Genomic DNA, 10954 nt, shown 5'->3' on the forward strand with positions numbered 1-10954 from the left:
AAGTGAGGAGGCCATAATATTTTTGACTCATGGCTGAAGTCAACTTTCTCCAGCTCTCCCAAGGTTGGCAAAAATGCATCTCAAAATACTTGATACTACTGTTGCTTTAAGATATGGAATATAAAAATATTTCCCTGAGAGGGGAAATATACTTCTCACCTATTTCACCCCTGACCCGTTTTTATGCCTGAATAATAGCTCGCAGCAAAAAAGAAAACAAAAAGAACTATGAATTTTTGGAACTATGAATTAACTATTTACTATAAACAAATATGAACTATGAACGAACTAGTTCATTTTGAAATTTGTGAACTGAACTTTGAACTTTCCCAACACTGGTTACCTCCTTGGGAGTCAGGACCAGGAAAGTTAGCATTGGCCTCTCTTCAGAAACAACAACAAACTCTGACCCAGCATGATATTTCTATTTTATTTATTTATTTTAAACATTGTATTGTGCTTGGTTAACTGTGCTGGTTAGTGGAAGTGGCAGAAAGTTCAAGCGCTTAACTGGACTAACCCCTTATTTGTGAAATAATGAGGTATGTTATTGTATTTTGATTGTTTTTATAATTATTACTTTATTGCTTATTTTAACCTCTTAACCCCCGCCTTAACCAAGTGTATTTTCTCCAGTTCAGCTTTACCCAAATAAGCTGACAGCCTATAGGCCAGTGTGATGTCTTATTTGAAAGCTAGGACCTACAAAACTGATCTAAATTGATCTTTTTCCTCGCGTTGTTGCCGAGTAGTCACTTTTTTGACATTTCTCTTCATTGCTATTTTGTTGCATTATTGTCACTTTTCCATCACTTTTTGTCACTTTTGTTGCTCTTTTGTTTCATTTTCATCCTCGTTTTCGGCTCATTTTTATCACTATTTTGACACATTTTTCAAGAAGCTTTTTGATTTGGGTAAAGTGGACAAACTGGACAAAATGTGCTCGGTTTAGAGGTTAAAGCAAACAAAGGCCTATTTGGTTGCCAACTTAGTTTTATTTTTCGTATACAGTTGTGCTCAAAAGTTTACATAGCCTGGCAGATTTTTTTGTGTGGCTATATTTCAAAGAATATGAAAGATAGCACAAAAGCAGATAACACTTTTGCTTTGCTTTGTTGTCAATAAGGCCAGTGAAGAAAAGTGCACCATACACACTGTGAAATATGGGGGTGTTTCGCTGATGCCAGTGGCTCCAGCAGAATACAGTGAAGGTCCAGTTAGTGCCATCTCAGTCTCCTGACCTCAATATCATTGAACCACTGTGGGGAGAGCTCAAACGTGCAGTTCATGCAAAACAGCCCAGGAATTTACAGGAACTGGAGGAAGAAGAATGAGCCGCTTTACCATTTAAAAAAAAACAACCTCATCCACGACTACCACAAAAGGCTCCAAGCTGTCATTGATGTGAAACGGAGCAACACAGCGTATTAAACACTGGGGTATGTAACCTTTTGATCAGGGTAATTTTGGTACTTTCTTTTTTCATCATGATTTAAAAATAGAAAATTTAGTTGTTTCACAATAAATGGCTTCACACAACCACTATGACTAAAACAACTTTCTGTGTTATCTTTTCATATTCTCAAATAGTAAAAAAAAATCTAAAATTCTGACAGGGTATGTAAACTTTTGAGCACAAGTGTTTGTCCCTTTAACCTCGTCTCCTCCTTTGTCCCTCTGTGCAGCGCCATGGAGGAGCATTATCAGAGTGGTCCAGCTCAGCCCAGCCCTTGTACCTGACCACTGCTACAGGGAGCGGCTCCCTCTCTGAGTATCTCCAACCACAACCGAGTGAGGAAACCATTTGCAGTAATCAGTGTGGACCCAGGGGTGCACTGGCCCAATGTATGCACATGTTCTTCAGCCCAGCACTTCTGCAACATCCGCCTATAAATCTGTTGTGACATGGCAAACTGAATTTATGAGCCAATCTGCTTGCGACAGGCAGGTTTGATCTGAAAAGAGAAATTAGGGTGGGATTTTACAAATTGAGTAATGAGAGCCAACATCTGCTCAACACAACTCAAATAGATAATATTATTTCTGAATAATAAATGAGTTGTCATATTGTGATTCAGTGGTTTACTATTTAATGCAGCTCTATTTCATTTATTTTGTTTACCAACCTTGTAATTTACGTTGGGTTTAGTTGTTTTTTGACAGACATAAAGTTGAAAGCACAAGCATAGCCAAGCAGCTGTCAGCTCTTTGAGTGAAAGCAGGTGTCTGAGAATCTCCTGAGGTTTTGACTTTGGGTGTAGAAGAATGTTGAAATTCCCAAAGTGAAAGTCTGCTTCTCGCTGCGGCCTTACTCCACAGAACATATAGCTCCCATCATAGTCTGGAGTCTGTTTGGCTCTTACAGTTGTGTTTCACCAGGTTTAGTATACCACACATCCTGTGAGCAGTGTTCATTATATTTGTACTTGAGAGAATTAATCCCTGAGGGACTATACTTGATATGGGGATCTAAATTCGAGGGCACTGTGGGCAGAGTAGGTTGGCGCTGCAGGTGCTGCTGCTCAGGGGCACTTTAAATATAACCCAGGGTCTCACTTTGGGGCCCACAGCCTCAAGTCTGCACAGAACAGATCTCATGAGACTCCAGAGGAGCTCATTACAATGCCTTGGGACAATAATAATGTGGCATTTACAAAAAGTGTATTTCCCCAGAGTAGACTGCTGTAACTTCCTATATTTGATAATAACAATAACATTGTCCATCCTCTTTGTTTGGCCTGTGAAGAGATTACAAATTCAATGTGCATACAATACATTCATAATCAGCAGATGGAGGGAAACCTTTACGATAAGCTCTTAAAAACTTTACAACAAGCCTTTTATCTAGAGGTGTGTGGTGTGTAAATGGAGGGCGCAGGTGAAGTTAGAACATTTGAATACTACACTTGCCTAAAATTTGAATACCAAGGACAGATTGCTTTACTGTTCCAATCATTCATTTACCAAGAGTCAATAATCACTTTATTATGCCCATATAGTTTTGCTGTACTATTTACACCTCACCTTTAACCTCTGCAGGTGCTTTATTATCTTTGAGGAACTACTTTTGAATAGCTTTCATTACATACTTTCAGCTGTAGTTACCATTATGAACTCCAACAGCCAGGGCTGGAGTCTATGTAAATAAAATACAAATGGAACAAATGGGTGTAATAAAACAACACACTTTTATTACTAGGCAGTAGAAAAGTATAAAATTATGAAAACTTGGCGTGTAAAAATGCATTTATAAAATAGTTTCTGCAAAAAAGCTAATATATATATTTATGTAAAAAAGACATTTGAAAGGGATTGTCTGTTTGATACAGGCTACTGCAGTCACAGAAATCAACAGGGTGATTGTATCTGCAATGTAAAACATACAACACAATGATCAGTTTAGTTTACAAGGGCTTTTGCAGAACAATATAGTATATCAGTGTTTCAAGTGCAGCTTGGAGTTACTCTGACTGGGTACAGCTCTGTACAATCAATTAAGACTTGACAATTTAGCAACATACTGTCCACATACATGTAAAAACATATAAAATTGTTCCTTGGATAATTTTCCATAGGGATACTGTAAAGGCCAGAAATGATTAGTTGAAATGAAAATTGAAAGCTTGTTGTTATTGTGGTAATACTAAATTGGTCTGGTTAAGTAACGGTGATACAACAAGCCTGAAAATTGTAGCTCAGCGATAAATGTTGGCATTTGGCAAACACTTGAAATTCTCAGTAGACCAATTACAGACTGTGTCAAAAATAGGAAAGTTATGGTTTCAGTAGTCAGTTTCAGTGAGAAAAAAAAAGCTTTTTGTCATAATATAATGCTAACAGGGCTTAAATACTTATATATATAAAACACTGCTCCATCGGCCAATTGCATAAAAGGGAAATAAAAAAAAACAACAAAGACATAATTAAAAGGAATAAATTAAATTGTTCTTATATTAATATACGTAAGAATTAATAATACAGCCCAGTGTAAATTATATAGTCACCAATTCCCATTTATAATACAATTATATTAATACAGACACAACAAAAAAGACCAAAACATGTACATTTATATAAAAACCCAAAGCAAACTGTATAAAAAAAATGTAAAAAAGAGTCTTTGGTGGTTGAATTTCAACAAGTGTGAGTGTAAAACAGCAATGGCACAGAACCTCTCGCAACCCTGTACCACGACATAGTTCCGCGGTGGCACTGGTGCAGCAGCAGCTCGGGGCTCGGACGTGTGGGGTCCACTCTACATGACCAGTGTCGGAGTGGGGTAAGTGTTCAGGTACTTGTGCTCTGACGACAGCGAGGGGTCCTCTGATTTTAGACTTGCCACATGCTCCCAAGACCTCAGCTGCTGTTGGGAAAAGAAACAATTGGATTTGTAGGCGATGTACTATTTTTCTCATTCAAATACGGTATGTTTAGCCGATTAGTATTGGGTCCGTACACACCTGTAGTGGACTGCCTGTTTGCCTGTGAGATAGGTGATAGCTTTTGTCTCCCTCTTCACTTAGTAATGCACTTGTCAGCATGTCCTAAAGAAAGACACAATTCAATCATTAGACATCTAGAAAAATACAGTAAAACATGTCTTGCTCAATTATAGTGAGTTATGTGGTGATGTACTGTTTATGTCACAATACAGCAATTCATGACTCAATGTTGATGCATGATGCTAATTCAACACAAACAGTTTTTATAACCCTACAGTGCAGAGTTAAGTGTGCATTTGAAGTGATCATGTGCTATTGGTTGGTGCCAAGTATAGAGGTGCTTACAGGCACTTCCTGTGGGGGTCCGGTGGGGGAGAAGAGCTGCGCGTGGAGGTCCTGTCCTTCCCATTGCATACACGGGCTCCTCTCGCATGGGGACTCCACCTGCAATCCAAAGCTCACCATCAACCGATGTGCAACAGTGTCACACAGAGTTCAATTTCTAACAAACAGCCGCTATAACTTTTTACACCAAGGGCAATGATAATACCTCTTGTTTGATTTTCTTCAGAGGAGGCTGGTCAATCGTGCACTCCACCGGTTCTTGTTTTATCTGCTGATCCAACGAACTGGTCTGCGAATAAAGCAATAAAGGTCAGCCCCAACATTTCACCAAAGCCTAATATTCCTTTTCACGTGTTAACTCACCAGCATGGCCAGCGTGGACCTGAAGGGCGTCGGTGTGAGCGGAGACGACTCAAGTATTGACCGTCGAATGTTGGGAGTCCTAAACCTGAAGCAACATATTTTCTATTTTAATTCATCCTTTCCACAAATTGCACACTATGAAACTGATGTAAAGGTTTGCTTACATGTCATTGTCTTTCTGGGGCCTGAGGCTGTGGTCAATGATGGGCTTGGTGTCCACAGGCGAAACCATGGGTACACTGTCGCTGTCTGAATGTTCAGGGCTCAAAGACTGGGTGAGGAACTGTCAAACAAAACAGAGCAGAGAAATTGACTTTGGATGAATGAAAAGCACGTTTGCAAAATTGTGTAATAGATTAGCCCTATAGAAAGTCAAAATGTGGTGCTCCCACACAAATGAGACTAGCTAAGAGATGGTGATGAAAAGCACATTGGTTACAAATGGACGTGGAGCACATTGAGATCACAGACTCGCTACTTGAGCTACCTGCGAGGGTGAAAAGGGTAGTTTTCTGGCTGGTGAAGGCTCGGGGGTCGAGCAGATGAAACCACCCCATGTTCTTTGTTCATTCTTATAGGACCTGTGTTTTCTGAGCCCACTGCTGTAGGCCTCATTTAGAGAGGAGAACCTCTGGGGAGAGGGGCAGGAGAGTAGGGGTCAACGTCCACTGCTGACCATTTCAATGCTTATCGGTGAGCTAATCTCTTATCTACAGTGGGTTCAGAAAGTTTTCAGACCCCTTTTAGTTATTTCCATTATTCCATTTATTAAAAAATATAATTTCATAGTAGCATTGTTATTCAGACCCATTTCAGCCACACTGTAGTTGTGCTGGTTTTGAACATACATAAAAACTTAAGGTCTGTTTCTATGAAAAATGTATGTATCAGACAGAAGGGTATGAAAACTTTCTTAACCCTAATCACATAGTAAATACTTACAGAGTCGAGGACAGACTCCATGAACTCCGGTATTGTGTTGGAGAAGGCGGGACTGCTGTGCTGACTATTGCTGGTGGAGTGGGCTCGTGTGGCAGAGGCGCTCTCCTCGGGCAGGCAGCTCTGGTCCTGGGGCAGGGCAGGGGCCGCTGTGTGGCGATGGTGTATCGATACTCCATCGGAACTGTCCGACACACAGCTCTGACTGGCCCAGCTTGAAAACGACAAGGACATCTGCGGGGGAAACGCAAGAAAGCAAGTGTGAGGAGTCAATACCTAAACTTTCGCTGAGAGTGTAGCCATCGAGTTTGGAATCGAATGACATAAACTGAATGTTACTATGGAAATCCGCCATTTCGGAGGAACTAACAAATTTGCTAAAAACATAATAAGAAAGTAGAAAGAACTGTCAGAGCAGTTTTGCCAACACAATACCAAGCTTTTATTGTGACACCCCTGGATATATCATGACACTTAAACACACCAGTCACACTCAGACTAAATTAGAACAGACAAAAGGAAGCCCTTATACATGGCATCAGTGTTATAAGGAGGGGGGGTGGGGGGCACTTGCACAAGGAGCTGAGCCAAGAACCAAATTGGTAAGATAAGCCTCCATTTCATCACTTCTGCAGAAACAGACCCCCAGATGTTTCCTCTTCTAACACCAGGCACTGTCCTCAGGCCGGGTTGAACAACACGCTCATAAATCGGACATGTCACAGAAGTAAGTGCCTTGTTCTTACTGGTAGTGATGGCTGGCCCCTCAGCTCGTTCTCCGTCGACATCAGCAACATTTCGATTTCTTTCACCCGCTTCTCCTTCTCGGGGTCCTCCTCATTATAGTGTCTCTGTCGATCACAGTTAACACCGGAATTAGCTTATTTTTCATCAATTTGACAATGCATTTTATGATTTAGAAGTTGTTGATCTATTTTCTACCTGTATAGCAGCGGTTCCAGGCTTGGGGAAATTCATAAAATGTATAGCCATTGGGAAGGGTACCTGCAAATCAGCAAATCAAACACATTTTAGTTTCTACCTTTTTTGTTCAAATTGGTTACAGGTTGTTGCACAGTACTAGCCATTGCATAGTTTCTAAGAACATGGTAATGATACTGTATAATTATGGTAATTACATGGAAACAGAACCTAGCTTATTTCATGGTACAATGACTAATCTTACCTAAACCCTGTAGAAAGACTAATCAATCACCAGGAAACATTGTTAGCATCTTGTGGTAATAACATGGAAACAGGGCTGCACAATGCAAAATCCTTTACTGGTGGTTTGTAAAGTGCAGGGCAGCCAGCCTATTAACTGTTTAAGTATAGTATAGTACTTACTCTGTGTGCATCAGGGATGTAAGTGTAGTTGAGTGGGGATACAGGAGGCAGTTGAGCGTGGTTGGGCGAATGGTGGGAGAAGGCCATCATGTGACTGGAAGTCTTGATAAAGTTGTGGCTAATAGAGAGCGGAGAGCCGCCGTTCTTGGCTGCGCTCTGGAGATAGCCCTCCTGCTCCACCTTTCGCCTCATGGTGGAGTTCCAGTGGTTCTTTATGGCGTTGTCTGTCCTGTATGGCACAAAGCATGGTTGTAATATCATGCAAAAACTCAGTTGAAATAGATGAGTGCGTAAAATCGATTTGGCCAAAATGGTTAGTGAGAGAAAAAGTCCTCCCGGGCAAGACAGCACTACTTTACACATTACTCAGACTTATAGTTAAGTCAATATTTACCGTACACTATTTTGTAATCTTACTCTAAAAACGTCAAAGTAAACCAACTTGGCTTCATAGATTCATCGAACTTGCTTCTTTGCTTCTAGACTTGGGGCCTCACCTGCCGGGGAGTAGTTTGGCGATTTCAGCCCAGCGGTTGCCCAGCTTCTCGTGGGCCTGGTAGATGATCCGATCCTCCTCCTCGGTCCAGGACGTCTTCTTCACCTCCGGGTTCAGGTGGTTGTGCCAGCGCTCGCGACACTGCTTTCCGATGCGTCCCTTCAGGTGCTTGGCAATGACCGACCAACGCTTGGCTCCATACTTTTGGACGAGTTCGATCACCTGGCAGGTAGATAAATAAAAAAAAGAGTGAGAAAGAGTGCGCAACCATCGAAGAAAGGAAGTGAATAGTAGTGGGGGATTGGGAAAGAGGAAGGAAGGAGCAATAACAGGGAGGAGAGGGAGAAGTGGTGCATAGAAGCACAGATGAGAACAGAACAGAGGGGAAAGTGACAAACATATTACAATAGGTTTTATATATAGTCTATGAAAGCACTTTTAAGCTCTTATGTACTTTACTCTCAAACCATTTTACGCTATCTTTAGCTGTAAAGACCGAGAACACCTGCTGAGGCGCAATGAGGGAATTTCCAGTGGAACATTAGCCAGTGTGCTAATCATTAAAGCAGCATCTGGATGGAAATGCTACCCCACTGACAATACCCACTAAACTCTATGAAAGGATATACTTATTAGAGTGCAACTGTCATATAAAAACTCACAAGGTTTTCTTAGTGTAAAATACTGTGTCTTTGCTTACCCTCTGGTCTTCCTCTTTGGTCCAGGGTCCCTTGATGAGTTCAGGGTTGAGAACCTTTTGCCACCGATGTTGGCACTGCACATCTGTTCGGTTCTACAACAACAACAAAAATCATCAAAATGTTATTATTTGTACAGAGTTTGAGTGTGTATTTATTCCTTTGCCAACACACTTGCACACTCACAGTGAGTAAGCTTGCAATTAGTTTCCAATCTTCTGATCCATGTAGATCAACGAGTTTTTTCAGTTTCTCATCCTTGAAAGAAAGGGGAAAAAAACATGTTTAGATTTGTCGTGCATTCCAGGCTTCATTGAATGTCACACAGATCTGTTTGATATCTGAAAGAATGTGCGTGATTATAAAATGTTCGGACAATAGTGTCGTGGGATGTTTACTTGATTCCAAAGTAAGCTAACAGACTGTATCGAGACAGGCACACACCTCTTCTCTTGTCCAGCGCGTTTTCCCAAGGTGCCGTTTCCCCGTCTTAGACAGGGCCCCGTCATAATCGTGTTCGTACATCTCAGTCTCCTCGTCATCCTCCTCACTGCTGTAAACACTGGGAAGAGACATGCTTATAGTTAGAAAAGGCACAAACTGTGTAAAAGTGCACATCATATAAACAAAACATAATGCCCTGTTGCTTTTTTATGTCATGTTTTGTGTTTTTAACTACTCTCTAATCATCGCTTTGCACACTCAGTAAAGAACTCTATTCTTTAGCACATCAGGTGTCAACACACACAGAACCAGTCATTCTCGAAGGTTTGGGTGCAGGCGTTTAGCCAAGACACCCACAAGGGCAGAAATAGGGAGAGACAGAGAAATAAAAAGCAGCCAGTGGGAGGAGGAGGAGGGAGGGAAGGAGGGGATGGATGAACAGGTTCCAGTGTTTTTGGTTTCCACAGATACTGGGATTGGCAAATGCATGTGATCATAATTTTCTTCATGACCCTGACGTGTTCAGACCTGCACTGGCATTGTACAGTGGCCCACGGCCATGAGCACACACTGAGGCAGCAGAGGTAACCAATCAGAACGGAGCAAGCAAGACAGGTAGCTCTTCTAGAGACAGGTGAACAAAACCCCAACAAGTTTAATATCCCAAATTCAGCTAAATTCACTTCACAATAACTTCAAATAAAGATATAGTGAAACACAATGAACAAGTTACACTGCATTTTGTTCAAATGTAGGCGTAATACAATATAACCTTTTTTTTTTTATCTTTTCAAATCTATATTTCTATCTATCTATATTTGAAATATTTATGTAGGAGAGAGGTTTTAAGGTAAAATGTGAAATGTCTAAATGTTACCGCTTTTATTCCACTATTCATTGTCTGAAGATTTAAGCTAAGCATTTAGGCTAGAACCACATCAGCAGCGGACAAGTTCAACTCATGTGCAGTGCGAGGGAAGGCGGCTGAACTAGTGGACTATTCATTTTGTTTTATACATGTATGATTGCCAGTGTGTAAGCCCAAATATTCAAGTTAGTGGTGGAAAAATCATTATCTTTTAAATTAAGATACGCATGAATTTGAGATCTTCACGCCGCTCTGTACATTTTAAAGCAGCCTTTTATTAGTAGCATATGGTTAGTCCAAAATAGCAGGTGCGCGAAAAATAACAGAAACGAGACCTGCGCGGAGACTTTGACCGATGTAGGCTCCTCGTGTTCAGTGCAAGACCCTCAAACTTTGAATCCGATGAAAGCGCGTAAGTGTAGCTACTGGTTTATCTCCGTTTTTGGTCGATTTACGCGGCATGTAGCGCGCTGCGTGCCCCGCACGTGTCCACCTTGCAAGTGTCAAACGCGCGTGTCTGAGAGGGGCTGGCAGCATCAAGGGACCCGTCCTCTTTCCCTACTACAGGCAGCGCGCTGTCAGCGGCGCGGGGAGCGCACATGCCAGATGACCACCACCTGTCAGAGCGCGCTACTCAAACTCCCCTCGTGCTGGAAGGCTCAACAAAGGCAGGCAGGAGAGCGCCAATATTATCTGATGAATAGATATAGCTACCAAACATACTTTCTTTTATGCTACAGCATCAAGAAGCCTATGTATCCTTAAAATAGGCAACTACAACTAAAAATGCATTGCGCAACAGCGAATAGATGAGAAAAAGCCAACACAACGCTATTATTCGAGTTAACAAAAGTAGCGATAGAAGTGTGTAAGCGTAAGAAGCTTCACCCTGACTTTAAATGTGCAAGGCTCACCTGTTTCTTGGCCGCCGAGTCATGTTGCTGTGTGTGGAGCGGCTCCCGGGCGCGCTGATACTTTCGCTGTGTGCGCTTGGTTTGTTCTTCAGGAGAGA

The 10954-nt window shown here is 41.5% G+C and overlaps 1 protein-coding gene across 1 annotated transcript; it reads right to left on the reverse strand.

The window, feature by feature from the left end:
• Positions 1–3236: 3236 nt before the first annotated feature.
• On the reverse strand, positions 3237–10954 carry myb (v-myb avian myeloblastosis viral oncogene homolog). Its single transcript, XM_079572163.1, has 16 exons — positions 10857–10954; positions 9075–9192; positions 8817–8888; positions 8633–8725; positions 7934–8154; positions 7437–7665; positions 7032–7094; positions 6836–6940; positions 6093–6323; positions 5638–5781; positions 5315–5433; positions 5151–5235; positions 4993–5076; positions 4788–4886; positions 4461–4544; positions 3237–4363 (listed from the first exon to the last, which is right to left on the reverse strand). The coding sequence occupies exons 1-16, from the start codon at positions 10877–10879 to the stop codon at positions 4256–4258; spliced, it is 1878 nt and encodes a 625-aa protein (XP_079428289.1). The 5' UTR covers positions 10880–10954; the 3' UTR covers positions 3237–4255.

Source organism: Gobius niger (assembly GCF_951799975.1).
Source record: "Gobius niger genome assembly, chromosome: 15".
NCBI classification, from domain to species: domain Eukaryota; kingdom Metazoa; phylum Chordata; class Actinopteri; order Gobiiformes; family Gobiidae; genus Gobius; species Gobius niger.

What these genes read in the sequence shown, in the direction of transcription:
- myb (XM_079572163.1), bottom strand. Translation starts at nt 10,879, where the DNA reads ATGACTCGGCGGCCAAGAAACAG. An exon ending in GGTCCACGCTGGCCATGCTG is followed by an intron (nt 5,077 to 5,150) that starts GTGAGTTAACAC and finishes CTTTATTCGCAG; the next exon opens with ACCAGTTCGTTGGATCAGCA. An exon ending in GACCCCCACAGGAAGTGCCT is followed by an intron (nt 4,545 to 4,787) that starts GTAAGCACCTCT and finishes GTCTTTCTTTAG; the next exon opens with GACATGCTGACAAGTGCATT.